The 23102-nt window shown below is 39.9% G+C and overlaps 1 protein-coding gene across 3 annotated transcripts in view; it reads right to left on the reverse strand.

The window, feature by feature from the left end:
- SLC2A9 (solute carrier family 2 member 9) overlaps nucleotides 1–23102 on the reverse strand; it is a 108600-nt gene that overhangs the window by 83041 nt on the left and 2457 nt on the right. For all 3 annotated transcript variants that reach the window (XM_074822130.1, XM_074822132.1, XM_074822131.1), the window contains exons 2-5: nucleotides 21649–21747; nucleotides 13407–13567; nucleotides 6551–6675; nucleotides 4985–5130 (exon numbers count right to left, since the gene is read on the reverse strand). In XM_074822130.1, coding sequence (XP_074678231.1) covers nucleotides 4985–5130; nucleotides 6551–6675; nucleotides 13407–13567; nucleotides 21649–21747 — 531 coding nt within the window. The remainder of the gene's footprint in view (nucleotides 1–4984; nucleotides 5131–6550; nucleotides 6676–13406; nucleotides 13568–21648; nucleotides 21748–23102) is intronic.

Raw genomic sequence — 23102 nt, forward strand, 5'->3', positions numbered from 1 at the left:
TTAAAAGATGCTACCATCCTAAGGAAAACCTCTGGAGCAGGACATCACATGCAGGAGGAACTAGATGAGTTAGTTACAGAGAGATACCTAAGGATACACAGAATATGCCAGAATCAGGCCAGACAATATCCCCCCAAGACAGTAAGTATGAATTTGAACTTTCAAAACTGAAGCTGACAACGCACCGGCCTTTGCTTTGCAGGGAGCAATCTGTCAGAAAAATGGGCTGGATGATCAAATCACAGAATCACAGAAACAGAGAGAATGAAAACACCTGAAGGGCAGTGTTTGAAGAAGTGAGAGGTCTAAAACAGTTCCTCCTTATCTTAATATCTGTTTTTTCCTTCAGTCAGATATATGGAAAACTGCACATGCTATACAACCAAAAATGCCCCAAATTAAATAATCTTGTAGCCAATAGCAGTAATTCAGTGCCCACATTACAGCAGATAACATGACTGCACACCTGTGGGCCAGCACCAAGTTGTCATCTACAGCTGTCATGGCTTCCTGAAGAATTAAGGGCTCTGGCTTACAGAAGACTAAACCAAGATGCCAGCACACTGCTCTCAGCAGTCAGAGTGGTGGAGAGAAGCAGGTCACCAGCATGGAAAGTCATTGTGCTCTGTAGTCTGATCACCAGCCAGCTTTACCATTGTGTAACTTCCCAAACCTCAACGGAGACATAGTAGATGTGGTTTCCCATAGGTCATGACCTACAAGAATCAGAATCTTGAATAAAAAGCATTGCTGGGATTTGTTGGATGGAAGGGAATTAAGACAGAGGAAATAAAGTAAGAATATCAAACCACAGCAGCAGAGGGCCATTGTCAGGACTGCAGCTTTTCTCCTTCAGATAATCTCTCTTGGTAAGCATTTCACGCTAAAGGAATACCTTCTTCAGACCCAATACTCTAAAATTAGTACCTTTGGAGACAAGTAGAATAAAAACCTGTATATTCAGAATCCAAAATAATGCCTGCATTTAAGTTTTACAATCATTATTAGATTTTTTTTTTTTTATCTGCTCTTTTATATTATAATTTTAAAATTGGATGTAGTAGTGTTTGGCATGTTTGTGGCAATATGGCATGACACAGAAAAAAAAAAGTAAATGCATTCCTGCAATATTTCAGCCAAAACATTTCCAGGAAAACCAGGAATAAGGAAGTATGTAATATATTTGTTTTTAAAAGTATCATTTCATCTGGTTTACCTGTATAATATTGTTCTCCTGGGTTCAAATTTAAAACCAGAATTACTACAGAGAAAGGCACATAGGATGAGAAAGAGATTAAAGAGTTTGTTTTACTACTGGAGATTAAGTCTATCCTGGAACATAAAGATCACAAATGATGGGGAGAGGAGAAAGGAAACACACTGCGGTAGGTGGGGAAAAAAAAAAATAAGAGAAAGATATTAAGGGATAAATAACAGTTGACCAAAAGAATAATGAGACTAAGTTGACAGAACTGGCATGAAAAAGGTATTAGAAGAAAATGAAAAGATTGTTAACCCTCATCACTTCCAGTAGAAAACTTGGGAAGGCTGAAGGAATAGGAAACAGCCAACCAGTTTTAAGACAGTAACACAGCCAAGGCTGACCACTGCCCCCCAGCACGGAACCCGGGACTGCTCACATGTCTCCTGCTTCACCTGGGCTGGTCTTCATAAATAAGATTGCTAAAAAATCACTTTAGGCCTGTTTAACCTACTTGACACAAAAAGCAGTAAGGACTTTCTGAATTGCCTCAAGTAATACTTGGTGCTTCAGACCTATTTTTATCACAAGTCCATGTTTAAAGGAACACTGTTGCATTCAATAATGGAGGAAGTTATCAATGAGGTTGTTAATAAATGCTTGTAAGGCTATGCCCCACAGCCTACATAAACACTTTTTTTTCTGTGGAGAGACTTCTACAGAACTGCTGAAGGCAACAACCTCATATAATCCAGATAAATGCATCGAGTTCCAATTTAAAAGTTAAATTTTCTGCTCAAGCTACTTCAGCTGGGAGTCTGTTCTAAACATCAGCCTGCTGAATTTCAGCATACAATTATTCACAGAACATTTATAAAAAGTTATTCTTGTAACAATATTGTCCTTGAGATTAAATCTCTCTGTTCCTTCTGCAGTTCTTCTTTCTTGTGTTAATATGGTGCAGTCAGTTCCTCTCCCTTTTCTCTATTTACCCGGCCACACAAGCAATGTTGCTGTCACCTCCTCCTACAAGGCAGGACCTCGGCCATGCCAGCAGACCTTCCCACGCCCATTCCTGTTCCAAAGAGTCTCTTCCAGCAAGATGTCCAACTTGGCCTTTGCCCCTCCTTTCTTCAAAAACATCACTGCTTAGGCACTATGGTTAATAACCTCTTAGATTTGCTCAAGTGACACATAATAGATAAGAGCTCAGGAGAAAACTGTTATGAAACCATGACAGAAGATAAGTATTTGAACTAGTATTATTTACAACAAATTCTGATAGAAACAATCAACCACCACAGAGCAACAAAAAAATATTCCTGTGAGGTTTTACACCACAATCAATAAAATGCTGGACATTGTTAGACAGACTTAACAAAGGTGTTTTTCCAAAGCAGTTGCGCAGAATGGTGATCACTGGTGACAAGCTCCTACTCATCACAACTTTCCTGTCTATTTGCTTTAAGCAATTTATGAATTTACAAGGGTAGAATTCAACCACAGATTGCCATATTACAGAATGGCTTAAGTATAATGCAAATGACTGCAGGCTTCTGAGGAAAGCAAGAGTTTGCTTTCCAGTTACAGCTGAGATCAGTAAGACACCATGAATATATAGCTGTCTCCAAAATACAGTGGCTGTGGATCTGGAGTACTGCTTCACTTCAAATGCAACAAAGATTTCTCCAACAGAAGAAAAGGGAGGAAAAAAAAATGAAATATGGGAATGATTTGATAAGAAGCTTTTACATCATTAGTGAACAGAAGTCATGACATCCATCAGAGAGAAGCCTACAACTAGAAAATAGCCTGCAAACATCTTGAACCTACTTTTGAACTTCATTGAACAAAGTGACAGAAATTTGAGCAAGGTGTTTGCTGGGGAGGGGAGAGGGGAAAGTGTTGCAAGGACTAAAGAACTCAGAAGGACACCATGTCTGTCGCCTCCCAGCTTCAACAGAAGTGAATAACTCATCACACATAACCTCTGCAGGAATGTCCTCTTGCAACGACTGCTGTTCCTGGTGCAAAGCTCCCACTGACTTCAATGGGAACCACATGAAGCTAGAGAAGAAAATCCTGGCTTGACTGAAACCAAATGTTGATAAGGCCTTCAAAGCAGGATAAGACTGCACTAGGGAATCATATTTCAAACAGCCTGAGGTTTCCTCTCTGTGCTAAATTTTATTAATACATCAAAAGGAAAATACACCCACATACCCAACTGGAAAATTCAAGTTGGATCCAATAATTTTGCTGGAAATATGCTAATTTTTAGCAGCCAAAACTTTGCTCATTTTACATGCTGATGTTATCCATCTTGAAAAGAACTAATTCTACTGATAAAGCATATTTCTTCCTCCATAAATTAATGGCTATCTGTAATGGTGTAATATTAATTAACTGCATACTAAAGCAGGCTGTAGAAGCAGAAATGCAACCATGATTTGGTAGTGACAACAATTGGGAGGAAGGGAAGGGGTGAAGAGAATAAAAAGAGCAAGAGTGAGCTGAAATCAAGGAATAAGTATGTCCTATTCAAAATATCCCAAAGACCTAACAGGGAAATAAGAATTTGCATGACACCTCACTTTTAAAAGTGTATGCATATTAAAAAAAAAAACAAACCAACAAAACCAAACCAAAAAAACCCTACTATATAAGGGCTGACATATATTCTAAGCAGTTGAATCAGCCTCTTGACAATTAATATGCTCGTTTGTAACAGAACAGCATTCAAAGCAAGAGAGGGGAGATCTGTAGAAGTCACACAATGAAGGTCAGTGAAAGCCATTTTAAGCTTTTTCCTAAAAATCTGTTGCTTTGGCTGGGGGGAAGTAATCTGTCCTTCAGTAAAGGGTAAATTGAATAAAACCATTTGCCTTCAGGAGAGCTAAACAGGGTAAGTGAGCCCAAGGATAAAGGGACAGAATAGGAGAGCTGGTCAGACAAAAATAAAAGTGTCAGGGAGGATGGTATTGTGTATTTACAAAGGAGTTGAATTCGGATGGACACAGAAGGAGAACATGCCCTCCTCACTTTTCAACTGTTTACTACTTTTGCTGGCTGTCGGAAGGGATTCTTAGGTCAGGTTTCATTGCGAGAGGATTGCTGCACATGTTTCCTCCACTCCACCTTGAAGATTCATCTCTGGATGAAAAGTATTTCCAAGTTTGAATAAACCTCGACTTCATTTATTCAGAGTAATGACGACATCCAGTGGCCACCAAGTTAATCTCAACCTATGACAGAACTTTTTGTATCAGAATAGATAGTCTCTTTCCATAAACGTATATATTAACTCTGCTCTTCCACCTCCTAGTCTAAAATTAGGAGTGCATTACAAGGAACACTATAATCATTGAGCAAGAGTCTTCCTATTCAGATCCTCGTATGAACTCTAACCAAGACTTTTTCAGTTCTATCTCACACTGAAAAATTATAAATGAAAAACGCAAAAACTCTTAAGCACTTCCATGTTACTCAAAGAAACTAGAAACCAGCAAAAATAAATGTACATCAAGAAAGGGGCAGGGGGAACCAGCATATGCCCACACACAAGCCGCTCAAGCTGTTAGAACTGCTTGCCACATCTACCAAACTTAGTCACACGTACATGCTTTTAAAAGACATGGAAGAAACCACTCTTCAAAGTGCTTCAAAACAAAAAAACAGTGTTTCTGTTTTCCACTTTTGTAAGGAACTCAAGTCAAAATATGAAAATATAAAACTTCAGGCATTCTTGTGTTCTTTCACAGAAAACATCTGTTAAATACTTACTTGTCCAAATATTTCTGGCAGTCCCAAAACTTGACCAGTGAAAACACCAACACAGATGAAAATCGCTGTGACCTGACCCAATGAACCACGGATTTCCTTAGGAGATATTTCACTCAAATACATGGGAAGGGCACTCAGAGAAATGCCTACGAAGGAAGGAAAAAACGATATATTGACTTTTCATTATGCCAGGTACAAAACAAACATCTACTGAAAGGAGTCTGAGTGCTAACCTGCTCACAAGAGTGGCATAAAACCATGCAAAGAACAGAATCATATCTATCCACAGATAATATGAATTATCTTCTCTGCATGTCTAATTACTCTTGCATCATTTAATAACCATGGGATTGATTATCTGTTACAGATCTAGTGATGTGCGTAGACTGCTATTTGATGAGAAGCACCAAAGGTTACTCAGCGATGAGAATCACCAGAACGGATTTTATGTTTTAAATTTGCTCATCCCAAAGCAAGCAAAATCACGTTAGCACTGGTGCAAGTAAGGAAAAAACACCCCAATGCATCAGGCAGGGAGCAGACACTGTCAGATAAAATATTTTTACTGTAAATGGTATTAGCAGATGTTTCTCTCAATACAGGCTTACAGCTGCAATGAACTCTTAATAGCAGGCTGTACCAGGTCTGGCTGAGCCAGAATTGGTTTTCCCCTGTAGCAGCCCCAAGGTTAAACCACCACACAGGCATAAAGTAAGAGTGAGAATGCTGCTTGAAGCCAGGAGAAAACAAATGCACAGCCCTGGTTAGTACACTGACAATATTTATACAGCTCCAGAAGTTTGGTCGCTTGGTGGTAATCTGAAACAAAAATTAGCAGTCAGCACCAAAATTACCTATGAACTTCATATTGCATGTGATAGACACATGCACTTTCAAACAACCATAGTTTGGGCTTACTATAAACATAGCCAAAGCTTGTCAGAAAGGGGGCTCAGGGATGCAAAAGTCAAGGCACTTTCCATTTAGAGTCATGTAATTACACTGAGAGTGTAAAACGATCTTAGTTCATCAAGTCTGCCTCCACATTAGGTAAACATTACTCACCATCTAGAGATCTGTGAAGCTGCCGAGACCCTCACTGCTAGACTACTCTGGTGCAGCAGTGCCTCCATGGTTTACTTTTAAAGAGGGAAGACCGTGTTGCTAGGAGCAAATGATGATGTACCAAACCTTTCATTTAATCCTACTGATACTAGCATGGGATCCAACAACTTCTAAACACAAAGCAGCAAGCAGCTTTAACAAATAGACTACACCCTCCTAGTCAAAGGATTTTCATGGCATGAATACAGATATGCTCTACTGGGGCCAGAGGAGGAAAGGGGAAGGAACAACCAGGGTGGACACAGCAGCTAGCATCCATTCCAGTGTCTTCTCCAAACATCAGATCCTCTGACGTTTAGTCTGCCGTTTTGTCCCAGTGAAATCAGTGTGGCTAGTCCCTGAAATGCCTCTTTAATGTAAAGACAGATCTTACTGGGGGAAAGGAGAAGGATTATGCATGGCGCAAGCATTTCAGATATATACAGCATGATAAAAGCTTACCTGCATCAACACCCATTATAATGCGGCCCAATATGAGCATTTCAAATGATCCCACCAACAAGGAGAGAGACATCAACAACGCAGCTGTCACTGCAAACACATTATTGAGCAGCAACGTACATTTCCTAAAAGGAAAAGATATTTTATGTAGATACCAGCATCACAACAGTTAAATCTAGTCATATTCTAGGCTATTATTCTTAAATATCCCTAAATAAAAACAAAAAGTGCCTAACAAATACTGCCTCTTGGATGTAGAGTTCCAAAATACAATACTATACCCAAATGGATACACTTCCAAACCTATACCACAGCTTTAAAATAAAACATATCATAGTTAACTAAAGAGCTGTACTTCAAAGGCACGGCAATTAGCCATCCTACGCATCTTAAGAACCCAAGCGCCATGCCTGAGACTCTGTATATGAATATAAACAAGCCAACTCTGGGTAAATGTATGTACGTAGGAACCAGAGAATATACTTCAAATAGCAATAAGCTGATATAACTACAGGCATTTTCATGCTACCTGCAGTTTTTACCATTTTGAGAACTACCCACACTGACATATTTATGTCATTATAATTCACCCTTAAATTCATGATATTAAAAACATACATTAAGGAAAATTACTTAATACTTGTAGAGTTAGAAAAAACACTTGGGCTCACATGAGTGATAAAAATCAACCCTTTTCCAAAAATTGTTGAAATTAACCAAAATAAAAATTTACATTTTTTTCCCCCGATTTTTAAATTATTTCATTCTATAGCAGTCAAATAAAACATGAAAAAAAAAAATCTAAGAAAAGAAATATTCTTTATTGAAAATTATTACTTTGTTGGAAAAAATAAACAAAATTACAAAAATGTATTTTAAAAATTTCAAAACATCTCAACTTTTTATTCATACTGTACCAACAGCTGTACAGCTGTATTTCTTAGTTTTCATCTTTCAGAACTTTCTGCTCAAGTTTAAGGGACTGATTAATTCAAAAGTGACTCCTAAGTCTCATAACTTCTTCAGAAAGAAATACTTTACAAAAGAAATGATATGTAGGATTTCATGGGCTTCTGACAGTCAGACTCAAACACTGACATCCAAGGTCTCATTTCCTGAACACATGGAAGAAGAGTGGTTAAAGATATAAGATCAATAGCTCTGCTGCAATGACTCTATTGAAAGATGAAGTAGAAAACCCACCCAGAACTCAGAGAATCACTGCTACCTTAAATCCCAATTCATGGAGATATGTGTATAAGTGGCTTTTTGCTAAATGGCAGCCTGCAAGTGAATGGCTGGAGAAGCCATTATCATCAGATTCAGCCTTGTGAGCAACTGAAAAGTTTCTTACGATTCCCAGGCAGAGTGCCAGGGATATCTGGTGGAGATGTGGTGGCCTCTTTACAGCACATCACAACAAGATAGATGCTTTGAATTGCTTATGATCTAACACAAGACAAAACACCATAATTTTCACAATTACGTGGCAAGAGAATGATCATACCCTATGTTTTCCATCTGTGAGTCACCTCATACATGGTAAAGCAACAGAGCTTTGTCTTTACCAGGTTTTGCAGTCACGTAATTAAGCACAGTGTTGTTTCTAAAGGTACAACTTGGCTCTAGAGGTACAACCCAATACTGACGCCTCAAATCACACAACAACATATGAAGGAAACAACTGATCTGAAAACAAATTTACCTGGAGTTAAACACAACTGATGATGTAAATTATGAGAAATCCATTAACTTTGACAGTAAATGACACAGGATGAGAATACACCCATTTTATTAAAAAAACTGAAGTGGTATTAAATTTGTAAGTATTCTCAATGGATTTTCAATCTCTATGTATTGCAAATACCATGCAAAAGAAGAGGAATGACCAGAAAGGCTGTCTACCCTTTTCTTTTCCAAAGCAGGTAACAAACTGACCCAGCAGTCCTCATTCATCGACACATAGGTACCAGCTGGAAATCTCCCACCCATTGAACAAGTCATCCAACTTCTTACAACACTCCAGTACGTTTTTGATAGGAAATATTTTTAATACTTGTATTTTTAATTACCTTTCCTGCTTTCTAGTGACTTTTGAACACTAAATGAATAACACGGTTTGAAGATCAAAAAAATGAGATACAGCTCATTTAAAGTATATGTTTATACAACATAGCTGTCAAGAGTGATGATTTCACTGTTTGAAACAGATTTTTCAAATCAATATAATTTGAGGGGGTTGAAGTGATATAAATAATGCCAAAAATGGAAAAAGGTCACACAAGTGCTATACATTCATCTGAAGATACAACTTTCTTCCTCTTTAATTTAAATGAAACCTACAAAATATGTATCTTTTCAGAAATGTTGGCCGGTGACCCCTTATGCTATGCATCAAAGAACAGAAAAGCACAGCCTAACTAACCAAGATAAAAACAAAGGATTTTGTCCTTGACAGATTGAAAAAAAAAATAAAAACAAGGAAGTAACACATTGTTTAGAGTGTTACTATGTAAAGCATTTAAATTTTTGGTGATGAAAACACTGTGCTGAGTGTCTGTGGCAAGGTTTTGGAAGTGAAGGGGCTGCAGGGGTGGCTTCTATGAGGAGACAGAATGAGGGAGTAAGAAGGTCAGTAGAGGAGAAAGTGCTGCAGGACTGAGCAGATACATCCCCAGAGGGACTGTGGCCCATGGAGGACTCACACACTGGAGCATACAAGAAGAGTAAGAAGCAAGGAGCAGCACAGAGAAGTTGTTACACACTAACCCCAACCCCCCGCACTGCCCATTCTCTCACTGAAGAGACTGAGTGTGACCTGCCGTGGTACAAAGCCTGGGAAAGTGAAAGGAAAGGTATCCTAATGTTTGTCTTGTTTCATAATATCTGATCAGTAATTAAATACTTATGCTAACTGGCAATAAATTAAATTCCCCAAGTTGAGCCTGTTTTGCCTCTGACAGTAATGGGTGTTTCCCTTTCTTTAGTTTGACCCATGAGTCTTCTTGCTCCTGTTTCTCCTATTTCTTCCCAGTCCCTCCAGTCCACTTAGGGGTTGGGGAGTGACAAGCAGCTGGGTGGGTGCTCGGCTGACAGCTGGGGCCAAGCTACCACAACCATAAACAGTAGGAACCACTTCTCATCATAGCTCCTAAGAAAAAACTACAGCAAAACTCTTCAAACTCCCCATCTGTCTGAATTTACTTCCAGTCAGGTCATATTCAAAATTGCTACAATCATACAAAAACCCTATGCTTTCCTGGTCACATAGGCCAAAACTGTATTATTACCTTGGCAACAAGGCACAGGAAAAAGAAACAAATCAAAAAACCCCAACAAACCACTGCTTGTATAGCTCTAATATAAGTGATATAAAGACACCACACTTCAAAAAGCACCACAGCAGACACCTTTCCTTTGAAAAGAACCAATCAAAGAACCAATCTTGTCAGATAACTGTGCTCACCACACTTACAAAGTGTAAGCATGCAAACTTCAACATTAAAGCCACCCTAAGAAAAGACACACACTGATGTGTTGGTCAGCCTAATCATCGCTCTCACATCCCAAATCAGAACCTGGTCAAGCAATTGTCCAAATGGTACATGAAGCCTAGTGAAGTATAAATATCATACTCAGTTCTCACACAGCACATTTCATTTTTCAGTCCTGCTGAAGGTTATAGAGCATGTCAATACCCCTATTTCTGTAACTGGGTAAACAGAGGAATAGATAGAGCAGCGGACCTAACCTAAAGCTAACATGCAAAACAGTGCTAGACCTGGGAAACAGAGACTGGACTCCAAGTTCCAGTCCAGAGCCCCACACCATTCTGCTGTAGCTACTGCACTAAAAATACTAGACGAGCATTTGTTTATATATGAAGATTTTTGTTCCTTCCATTCAAATAATTCAGAATTCTCTCCAGCCAAAAGAAATAAAGCGTTTTTGCATTGCAAAAGGAAAATACTTTCAAAAACTTTTGATTGAGCACAGAGCATTTGTCACAAGTAGCTACATCCTAAGCCAAACAGTAAGTTTTGCAACTTATTGTCAAAACCGGTTCTCAGACTATCCGTACTGCTGCAGAAATGTAACTTCCAATCCTGTACTCAATCTGAAGTAGTCCTAAGAGAAGAGAAATTTGCTCAGTGGAAATCAGCTTTTATAAGCATCCCAGCAGAGACAGACAGTTCACCCATCAGCTAGACACAAATAGAGCTAAGCTTTAAGGATTTTTTCTGCCTTTTTCTTTTTTAGGCATTTTGGATATTGAAATAACTTGAGAATCTCTTCCTCAGAATTGTCCTTGGCTTTTTGCAAAATCACATATGATTAATCTTTTGTGATTTCAAGGTTGTCATTTGCTTTCACGATATTGGATAGTTCCAGAGGCCAGAACAGAATCCTAGCAACTATGTGCCCTCCATGGCTGTAATAGATTTAATTAGGGATTTAAATTAATAATATTTTTGTCTAAAACTTGCAATTAGGAAAATGATAGAATTAAAGTTTCATCAAAAATGTATTGTTGTCTCAAAATTCAGTAATAAGAAAGACTCTAAAAGCTCCACTTGGGAGCAAATATAATACCTTATTCAAACAGTACAGTAAGGAAACTAGGTGTTTAAATAACAAGCTGTGTGCTCTTTAAACTAGGTGTTTAACTAAAAGCCAGTAACAGATTGAATACCAGATCAGCATTTCAACTACAGCAGATGACTTCAGAATAACAAAGTTGTAGCATTACTAAAATAATCCAGACAAATTCCCTTAATCACTTCATACTCAAAACAGTTCACTGTGCTTGAGGGAAGGCCTTGTCCCTCTCTTGCCAATGCCTCCCCAGCAGTGGGCTAAGCAATCCAATGAGCATACTGCTATGAAGTGTCAAAGACACATCTGAACATGGGATTTAGGCTTATGTGGATGAAGGCTTTCTTTCAAAAAATTACTCTACATCTCTCTTGGACTAAGTAGGGCCTAGAAATCCAGTAATTTGGAAATTACGTTATTAACCTTAGAGCAGTATGATTCAAGAGTGCTCTTTTAAAGTCATACATTATTTGTGACTAATGCTTTTGATCCCCCTTAGTTCATTATTCTGTGTCAGTATAAATGGAGCTCAGCTTCATCATGCATACAACCCTCCAACCTACACTTCAACAATTTAACAGCAAAGTATTTTATTGTTCTGTCAACATTTAACAATGTGCTCCTCAATTACCATACTGATATGTCAGTCTGGTTTCCTAGACCAGACGAACACACTGCAGTGTGAACAGCAAATTCAAGAACCACACTTTGATGAGCTGCCTTTATCCAGTGTCCCCGAGAGATGCAATCCCTTCCCATCTATAATCAAGTACTTGCACACCATGTCTATAAAAGAGCTGTTTTCATGATTTAACAGGGATAAACGTAATAAACAGGGGCAGAGTCTGCAAGATTTAAAGCTCTGCCATTGAAATATAATCTGCTCCCATCAAAGTGGTATATGTATGACTGAGATCAGACACCACTTTAACAAACCTGCACACAAAGCTGTTCTACTCTTCACCAAAAATTCAAGGCTTCTATGAGCCCATCTTTTACTTCACTTTTTAATAAAGTAAAGACGACTCAACGACAATTCTGGGAATTAATCAGTCTGAGTCAGGCACAGTTTCATATATTTAAGAAGTGTGTAAAAGCCAAATTGATGATTTGGCAGAAGAAACTCCAAACCTAAAAAAAAAAGTGACTATGAAAAATATTTAAGAATTGAAAATCAAATGGTGAAGTGAAGGGACAGAATAAATAAATGAAGAATGGATAACAGATTTACAGAGCAGAGAATACTGACTTTCTGTAAGCATGAAATGGAACAACCTGAAAATGTACCCTTTGAGGTGAAAAAATGGGATGTGGAAGAGTTGGGAGAATGACAAACAGGCCTAGGAGAGCACAGTCTAAAGGGATGGAAATAGTCAGAACAGAAAAGTAAGAACACTGGAGGTGAATGCTTATATTTAAGCCTCCAGTGATTTAACTGAGAAAAAATTATCAAATTATATAGAATTTACAATTAAGGAAAAGCCAAATGAGCAGTTAAGGTGAATACTATAATCATTTTTCTTTTTCCATGCCCTTCTAAACATAGGTAAATTACAAATTACTTCTGAAATTCTCTTTGGAAGACTGTATGAAACAAAAATTTGACAGAAATATCTAGTTAATACCTGCAGCAAAAATGCAAACACACACCAGCACAAACATTCCTAAAATACTCATATTCCCTATGGTCAAGACTTGGTCAAAAACTGCATTGTATTGATCAGGGAAGGCATCCCCAAGCTGGGGGAAGACCAAACACAAACTTCACCCTCGCTTAGTTCTTCAAACTGTACTTTAAGTGGACACAAGGAAGAAAAAACAAAAAGAGCAAATTTTTATGACTGCATAACAACAAATGTTGTTGAGAAGCAAATGAGACACGTTGATAGCTTATTTGTGTACAGTGAGATACTCAGCAGACTCATGAGACAAGAATCTGTCAATCCTTTGCGGAATTTTTCCTATTCTATGGTATTTTCCTTTTGCACTCTTGACAATTCAACCTCCTCAACATCTCAACCCGCTGCCCATTCAGAATAAATGGCTTCTGTGACTCAAATGATGCACAGTAAGTCCAGAGAGAAAGGTACTAATCTTACTCTTGAAAATTCATAACTCTTAGAAATGAGCATTCATAATTTGAAGATGTTTACATTTGCATTCTGGTGAAGAGGGTTTTTAAAAAAAATAAGAGTAAAGCCTTCTAGAAAGACTAAGTGAGAAACTGCTTTAGAAAATACAAGTTTTCCAACACACTTACCGTCCAAAGAACTTCACTATTGGGGTAACGATAATGGCACCCACAAGGCCACCAATGGCAAAAATAGAAACAGTTATGGACCAAAGGAGAGTCAGTGTGCTTTCATCCACTGAGAAGCCATATCTTCTTTCCCAAGTTTCATTGTAAAACTTCTTGATATACTGAAAGAAAATACAAAATGTAAAAAAAAAAATCAAAAAAAAAAAAATCACACTTTAAGAACACAAGTGAGAGAAACAGAACTTAAAAAAAAACAGTAGCTTGCTTGCAGGAATCACTCTTGCTCTTCTATCTCCCTTCTCCAAAAAATGAGGCCTCACTTGCAGATGCAATTGTAATATAGACTAACTGAACCAGTCAAAGCATACATATGATTAACTACATGCTGGTCATAAACAAGGTGAGGTAAAAACCACAGGTAGGCACGAATGTAGAAGAGGCTTATAAAACAGAAACTCCTATAAAGCAAGGATGTTACCATTTAGGCTGTTGTTACAACATTAACAACAGTTTGCTTTAGCCTTACTGTGTACGTGTATGTAAACCCTTCAGCCTGAACTGGGGCTAAGGGCTCAAACACAGAATCACAGAATGGTTGAGCTTGGACCTCTGGAGACCATCTTGTCCGACCCCCCTGCTCAGGCAGGGCCACAAGGAGCCGCTTGCCCAGGACCGTGACTGGGGTTTTTTTAATATCTTTAAGGAGAGAGACTCCACAAAACCACATCACCCACACTTGCCAAGGTACTGCACATCAGCTGAGCTCCATTCACTGCTCACATACGTACTTTTAACCTCAGACAGGTGATGTATCACATCCTAGTTTTTTGGACTAGCCAAGGCAAACTGCACTGCCTAGTATTTGCCATGACTTTACTAAAAAAGAACATTCACAAATTCTTAAATGCTAACTACCATTAGTCAATGATCATTAATCACAGTCTCATGTTAAGAGCCGTGTTGGGTTTGTGTGTGGCGGGGTTTTGGTAGCAGGGGAGGGGCTACAGCGGTAGCCCCTGTGAGAAGCTTCTAGAAGTTTCCCTGACTCCCAGGCAGACCCGCCTCTGTCCAAGGCTAAGCCCATCAGCGATAGTGGCTGCACCTCTGCGATAACATATTTAAGAAGGGGAACCTGGGAGTAGGAGTTGAGGGATATACCTCTGCAAACACCAAGGTCAGTGGAAGAAAGGAGAAGGAGGAAAGGCGGGAGGTGCACCAGAGCAGAGACCCCCCTGCAGCCCGTGGTGAGAGGGCAGGCTGTGCCCCTGCAGCCCATGGAGGCCACTGGTGGAGCAGATGCCCCTGTGCAGCCCATGGAAGACCCCACGCTGGAGCAGGTGGCTGTGCCTGAAGAAGGCCGGGACTCTGAGGGAAGCCTGCGCTGGAGCAGTCTGTTTCTGAAGAGCTGCAGCCTGAGGCAGGGACCCACACCGGCGCAGTTCATGAAGAGCTGCAGCCCGTTGGAAGGACCCACGTCAGAGAAGTTCATGCAGGACTGTCTCCTGTGGGAGGGACCCCACACTGGAGACGGGAAAAAGTGTGAGGAGTCATCCCCCCACCCTGAGGAGAAAGGAGCAGCAGAAACAATGGGTGATGAACTTACTACAACTCCCATCCCCTGCCCCCTGCACCACCTGGGAGGAGGAGGTAGAGAAATCAGGAATAAAGTTAGGTCCAGGAACAATGGAGGGGTGGGGGGAAGGTGTTTTTTAAGATGTGATTGAATTTCTCACTGTCCTACTCTGATTGGTAAATTAGTGGTGGTGGTGGTATTCAAATTAAATTGATGTTCTTTTTCGCTCCCCAATCAAGTCTGTCTCTTGCCTGTGACCCTAACTGGTGAGTCATCCCTCTCTGTCCTTGCCTCGATCTCTGATCTCCGAGCCTTTTGTTTTATTTTCTCCTCCCTATCCCTAAGAGGGAAGGAGTGAGCGAGTGGCTGCGTGGTGCTCAGCTGTCCTTATACTAGAACAGAGCAAATAGTTTTACATCTATTGGATCTACAGTGCCAATAACTTGGAACTAAGGAAGGAAAGGAGGCTCCAGTAGCAGGTAGAGGCAAAAATGTCTTGAAGAAGTTGGTGAATGGGTAGAAATGCAAAGGTAATGAAGAGGAAGGGAGTTGCAACCAATTCCTGCCAGATGGCAACATGACTGACATTAAGAGTTTGGCTTGTCTTACAAGGACACAGCACCAAAAGCCTTATGTTGATAGGTTTGGAGGTGTGTGTGGGAGTTCACATGTAACTTAGGAAATTCCCTGGAAAATTTTTAAAGATGCCTTAAAAGTTATAGAAGTAGGAATCCTTTTGGCAAAACCCTACACCGTGCTCACCATGAAACAACATTTATCATCTCTATTTTGTGTTTCAGTCCTAGAATGCAGATCTCAGATTTATTCAAAGTTAAGTGCCTTTCACTAGTCTATTTTTTCCAAAGGGCCAGTATTGTGAAAGTGAGTGATTCTACAAATTCTTTAGCATAACACTAGGAAAAAAAGAAAGAGAGAATTGAAAACAATTAGCATTCATGGACTGAGGGAAGAAGGGAGGCTGTGTCCACTTTTGCACTGTATTTATGACACTGTCACATCTGGCAGCCATACAAAATCAAGGACCTACTAAGCCAAGCAATGAAAGATAACATTTTTCTCCCAAAGAATTTACAGCCAAGACAAGTATCTGTTAGAGGAGGAAGGCAAGATCTGACAGCTGTTGGTTTGATACTGTTGGGGGGGAAAAAAAAGGACCACAATATTAGTCAAAAAGAGCTAGTTGTCTGACACTGTTAAATTTCAGAATCCCAAATCACTTCTATATGTTATAGCTGCAATTTCTTTTCAGTAATGAAACATGTATCAAACATGAAATCAGACACCTAAGACCCTGATACGAATCTATCTGCCAGACAAGCTGGTTCTCTTAAGAAATGAAAACCTGAGACCTATCTTCTAACTCTTCAGCTATCTGAGACCTACACTATTCTCTCATGGCAGCTTAATTTTCTTAAGAGCCTTCCATAAGGGCCCTTCCAGGGTATCTTTTGAAAGTCCAAGTGTCTCTTGAATCTCTGGAGAACTCTGACAGATGCCTGAGTTACAGTTCTCCTTTGCAAAAGCCATACCAGCTCTTCCCCAAATTCTCACTTTTCCACTACAGTTTCTGCTATCTTGTCAGGTACAAATAATTAATTCTTAGCGTGTATGTTCCAAATTTTCCCCCTAAAAACTTTCTTCTTAAAATCACATTAACCCTCTCAGTCCCTCTGTTACTGAGGTTATTTGAAAAGAAGCTGAACTGCAATAGAAAGCAGTTCTTTTTTCAGTCTTGAACAAATGTTGAGGTATTCCAGCAACTTGACACAAAATTATCGCTGAATTTATTCCATATCTTGAGGTTTCTTGTTCTGTCCTTGTATTTTCTGAACATCCTTTCTCAGCTTCATCTATAAGCCTTAAATCCCCAAGCCCTCTGGACACTTTTTGTGCCCGCTGAAAGTACCCAAACTCCAGGACCAGCTCATTTTTTAGCCTTCAATGTGCCAGAGCTCATATTCTTTTTCTGCTTTCCTCACATGAGCACAACTGCAGGTTTTTGAAGGGTGCCTTCTAACAACTTCCCTTCCCTGATGTTTAATTACACCAAAGTTTCTTCATCTGTCTAAAAGGTAAAGATGTCAGCTCCAGCACGACACTTTTACATAGTCTCTGTATCGCTTGCAGAGACATCGCCTATTTATTTTCTTTTTAGTCAAGCTTCCTCATTTTTATGCTGTTCCCATTTTGAAACCAAGCAAAGCTCTGATGCCACTGTGGTGTCTGATGCTCTGGCGTGGATACAGTACCAGGTGGTCACTACTGCGGAAGGGCACAGCACACTCATGTAACACTCTCACACATTCTGTGTCAGCCAACAAGCTCTACAGTACCACAAAGTTTCATCTTTACACTTTTCTCCAGTTTCTTCTCAGATTTCCTCCAGCATGTCATAGGTACTAAATTATCCTGGGTCAGAACTCAGCAGTATAAGCCTAACAGCACATTTTCCCTGTTCAAACTAGGAACTTCAAACTTCAGGTATTCCAGCCTTGGACACATGGACTTGAGGACTTTGTTTAGTCTGAAACACCACCTCTCCACCTGCAAAGTACCTAAGGTGGAGGTAGAGCATACCACTTCCTTCCTTCCTTCTGTAAAGTTTCTAGTAGGTCTCTTGTGCCCTGAATTAAAAGGAGAACAGGTATTTCTCCCATCCTCTCTTATATGTTTCTATACAAACAGACAGAAAAAAACACAAAAAAGAAAAAAAAAGTCAATTTGGTGCTTGGTCCATTTAGAAGAATCTCACAGTAAACTGCCAAATGAATCTCCCATTAAATCAAGTAATACATCTTATCTCTTTAACATCAATACTCAGATTATATTTAGATTCAGATATCTTGTTTATTTGAAGTTCATTTCTGGTAGTAATGAATACCAAGAGAAAACATTTTTAGAGCACTATTAGCATTTCTTGCTAATGATAATGGCTAAAAATAGTATGCAAATTATTCTCCCCTTGTGTTAATGACTAATTTTCTCAGCATAGCTTTGTTATTTACAAGAAGACACCAAATAACTGCAAATATTCAAGAAAAGAAAGTACAAACTACAACACTCAATAGTAACAGATAAATGTGCTGGCATGTACATCACCTGTGTCTGGATTCCCACTGTCAATAGATGGGAAGCTAATAACACATGCAGGTTTTGCAGAGTTGCACATGAAACAAATCTGATCCAACAAATCCACTGAATTTGAATGCACTGAATTCTGTAGAAAGGCTCCTTTGGGATTTTAATCAGATATCTGAACAACATTAATGGCATAAACCTGTATACAAAAATTTTAGCCCCTAACTAAAGTCTACAAGGAATGGTAGCTGACTGTTATCAGGACCTTGTATTCTGCTGCCTCAGTTCATTAAGGTAGCAGTGCTAGGGTGGGAAATATAAGGGATTTATATATCTTTATATATATAAGGGATATGTTTTAAATATAATGGAAATATTTTCCTTGTCTCTTTTAAGTGTAAATAACTTACATCAAGGGAAGAGATGAGCTGGTCTTTAAAGGAAAATAACCTCACCCCTAGTTACAAGGGTCACTCACACAGAATGATAACTACTGCACTGGCTGACAGCCGGCTATGATTTTTGCAATAGTCTCACTTTCCCCGTGTCAGCTCTAAAACAAACGCAGCACTGCAGCCGCCTGCAGGAAGCGAGCAAGTGCTGCATGGCAGTAAGTAGCAGAGTCTTCACTTCCCACACAAAGCACATCACTGTTCTACAGAGCTTGCCCACAATCATAGAATTGTAGAAATTCAGCTCGGAAAAAGGCACCTTCGACTTGTATTCAATTAAAGCATTTGTCTTCCTACTGTCAAATGCTCCCATACGCTTTTAGTAAGTTCTGATAACTCTTTGAACAAGCCCATGGAGACTTCTAACCCTGGGTTCCTCATGCGGTGAAGCGATGTGTGCAGGGGGAAGCACACCTCCAATAGGCCACTGCTCTTTCCCACAGCAAAGTAGGGGACTGAGTGGGAAGTGATCTCTGCTCTGAGCAGAGCTGGTGAAGTTTATTCCCACCTTGCAAGAAAAAGGAAGCTGGACTGACTCTACCTTAGGAGATGACCTGCAGTAAAGTTCACTGGTGAGAACTGCAGGGGTATTCTGTGGTTTGATGAGGTGGCACAACTTGCAGCACCAAAAGGAAAAGTACACAAGAATTTACAAACAGTTCTTCAATGCTTCAATCTTAAATGAACTTCCTTCCTCCCCAGCTCATTCACCATGCTGACGTGTTCAGTTTCAGGATCCTGGAAACATCCCATGTTTTAGTCAACAGTCATTATCAAGCATTTTTTCCAGTACCTCTCAAAGCATCACACAGTCCTTCTCTAAGGTTGGAGGACTTTAGACATCAAAAGGAATTGTACTGAAGTAAACTGGGGTAGAAGATATCCAACATCCCAGAGAGAGATGCCCATACAATGCAGGCTGCAAACAGCTTATCACCAGTTCAAGTTATTTGACCTACCAAGTTTATAAATGAAACTCAGCTTACAACTTTAAGGAATTTCTGCACTCCCAATATAACCTCTTACAAGACTGTTGTTCATCTACAGCTTCAAGCTGCTCCCCTTTGGTTTTCCTCAGTCATCTCACATCAGCATTCCCAAAGGGTCACCTTGCAGCAGACTGATTTGTTGACATACAAGGGAAAAACAGATGGGGCAAAGGTTCCTTTTCTTGTGCTGCCAAAGCACAGCTTCGATACAGCTCACTCCTCCACACCATGCCTATGAGCAGTGCCTAGACTCTTCCCTTCAACCCGGTTGCTGCAACTCCAAAGACAGGGACAGGAAGGTGGCCTGTCCTAGGAAAACGGATGACACAGATTAACCCTGGGGCTAGAGAGAGGACCAGAGGCCACACTGGTATTTTATTCTTGAACTACACAGCTATGTATTCCTTGACAGTAGGACCACTCTTTAGCCCTAGCTAATGTATGGCTTAACATGAATAAGAAAGACACGAAGTTCCCAATCAAACACTGAAACACCATGCTGCAAAAAGGGAGACTTCAAGCATACCTGTCAACAGTATGACCAAAGACATCAGCATGGTGTCCAGTTTCAGTCCAAAAGCAACAGTAAAGATTTCAAACAAAAATGGACAATCCTGAAAGCATTACTAACCACAGCACCTGGAATTTAGCATTTGTCACAGTACAGTTCAACCTCACCACCCACACTCTGGTCACCACTATAATCTATCACATAGCTGAAATCTAACTGTCTGAGTGTTTCCAAAAAGCACGTCCTGTCATCCTTTCTTTGCTTTACTCCTGTAGAAAGTGACAGGAGAGTGCTGATTACTAGGACAGCCCATTTTTTAAATGGCGCTTAAAAGTTTCGAAACCAGATCATTCTCACTGCTCTGTTGACAGTATTGAGGCAGTGCAGGAATACCATCAGGACAATCAATACCATTGCTCACAGAATTTCAGCTTCCTGCTCATTTCTTCTAAGCCATGTTTATCTTCTGATGACTGCAAGGTGAAGTGATGCCTAGACAGGTCATGCTAGAATAAATATCTAACTTGTCCAACCCTGTGTTACTGGTACGAGAAGTACCAGGAACTTCAAGAAAACTCCCAGAAGTCACAAACGGGGCAATTAAAACTTCCTACAGGGTGAGTCTCTTCCTAGTCCCTTGGGTCATCAGTTTACCAAATAAAATACATATATGAAACATAAATTAAAAAAAATATTCTTTCATTATTTGCATAAATATTGCATCCATCTTTAATGTGACCAACCTGTTTAGGTGGAAACCTAGCCACACATTTATTTTAATAAGAAATTTCCATAAAAGAAGCAGCTTAGCTTTGGAAAGGAACTATTCTGAAATGGAATTTCCACAGTTAGTTCCCCAAATTTACTAGCTACTTTTTCAAAATAGTGTTGCATGCAACTCCACTGAATTGGCTATTGCTGTGCTTGACTGAATTAAGAGGATCTCTAGACGGCCAGCATAAAACCAAAATGTTCAGATTTCCATTTGTGGTAACTGATATTTTAATGAAATCCCCCCAAATATTGTACGCTGATTTCACAGTACTCTATTCATCAAACGTATTCCATATGTTGCAGCAAACAGATGGCCAACACAGCAGTTTTGAATTCAGAACCAAACAAGGCATCACCACGAAATGCAAAAGAAGAGGCCCATTATTTAAGAGGAAGACAGAGGCATTATTTATAATATCAGCACTGTGGGAATGAAATGTTGTGCAACCCTCCAGAACTGAACGATGTAAACAAAAGTTGCTGAACATGTGCACAGAGCGACCAAATACTTACTAGACAGAAAGACACCATATTAAAAATACCTTATCACACAAATGTGTGCAAGAAGATTTAGTAATGGTCTGAGCTTGGGGATAATGAGAAGCGAACCATGTGCAACCACTCACCTCAACAGTGGCGTTGAGTTTTCTGACAGCTACTGAATTTATGTGAACGCCTCATGGACAGCAGAAAGAAGCATTCAGGCAAAGGAAAGTTACCATATGAGATTTAACCTCTTCTACTACGTCAGGAGGATTGTAAATGCAGGATGTTGAGAAGCACGCAGTAGTTGGACAAGGCTGCCCTCTACTGATACTAAATTCTAGTTTTGTCAGTCACTTACCACTGCAGGAGCGTTCACCACCGAGAGATTGTAACCATAAAGAAAAGACGACCCAAAAGCACCAGTTAAAGAGGCTACAATAAGACTCCCAGACCAATTCTGAAAAACAAAGAAAAGATGCAACCATTGTTAGTCTACTTTAAATTAATTTACCTTAGGTTTTAAACACTCCTTATGCTACTTCGCATTGCTCCCGCAGGCAGATGTCCTTGCTGCAGAATAATGGTCTGAAAGACTTCCCCTTGTTGCAATCCAAGGAACAGTAAATTTGAAGTGACAGCATCTCAGTTAACATTTACCGAGGCATAAGTGAACATTTGAACTTCTTTCAACCTCACAGATTTTTGCTGCAAGCATCCCATCAGCCCCCACACCAAAAAGTAAAATGCTGGATAAGCACATTCTCAGCAAAGGAAACTGTTGGCAACATAACACTAACACAACGAAGCAAGATGTAGCGTATATTTGATGCAACAGCTCTGTGGGTAGACCTGACTTAGGTGAAAACCTGTGAAATGGTGTGCTCCCTGCTCCCGTGAGGATAAGGATTAGTGAAATTGTGACCAGGAAAAAAAAAAAAGCAAGCCCAGAAACTAGGTTTTGTAACCCAAATGCAAGTCTCCAACAGTAATTTGCTGCCACACACACTCTCTGGTGGAGATGTCATTTGCCCTTTTTCCCCAGTGACACACCTGTACCTCTCCCTTCTCAGGTCTCCTCTCTCCATCCCCCCATCCCATTTTTAGTCCACCTCTGCTAACAATTTCTTCTTCCACATCAGCTGTTGAATAAAAGGTAGGACTGCTTTGGTTTGAAGGATTTTGCATTTCAGGGTCCATCACACCTTCCTCAGTATTACTTTCTGCCACTCAGTTCTCCTGCTGGATTACAGAAAACAGCAGAAGTGACCACTGCCACTCCCAAGAGACATTAAAGTTAGTGTTTTGGTGGCTGGTCGGTTGTGAATGTCATTTTGTAGACCATGGAAGACAGCTCGCCTTTCTTGACTTCTGAATACGTAAGAGTGGATGGCTTTTTAATGTGTTTTGTTTTTTTAAAAAAAACCCTCTGATAAGGATCTAGAATTTCAGGCACAGCTCACTGTCATTTTATGTCCAGCCTCATCACTCACTGAAGTCTCAATCCTTTCAAAAGGAGAAACACCTGCTTAAGCAGGTCTAATAAGCTCAGCTTCAGTTATATCACTTGTAGCAGTCACAATAGGTTAATGAGTCAATACATTCTGTCCACTGCCAAAGCCGTATATTCACTTTGGAAAATGAAGATTTGGAGCACGAACTAGGTTTGTGTAGGTAGCACAGGGCACAGCAGCAGCGGCGATGGACTGGATGGAGCTCCACCAGCCTCACAGGCACAGCAGGGTGAGTGACTGCCCCATGGCTGTTAGGCTGTGACAGGACTCACGCCCCACACTGTCACCGCAGACTCACTAT

This window comes from Strix aluco, chromosome 4 (assembly GCF_031877795.1).
Source record: "Strix aluco isolate bStrAlu1 chromosome 4, bStrAlu1.hap1, whole genome shotgun sequence".
NCBI classification, from domain to species: domain Eukaryota; kingdom Metazoa; phylum Chordata; class Aves; order Strigiformes; family Strigidae; genus Strix; species Strix aluco.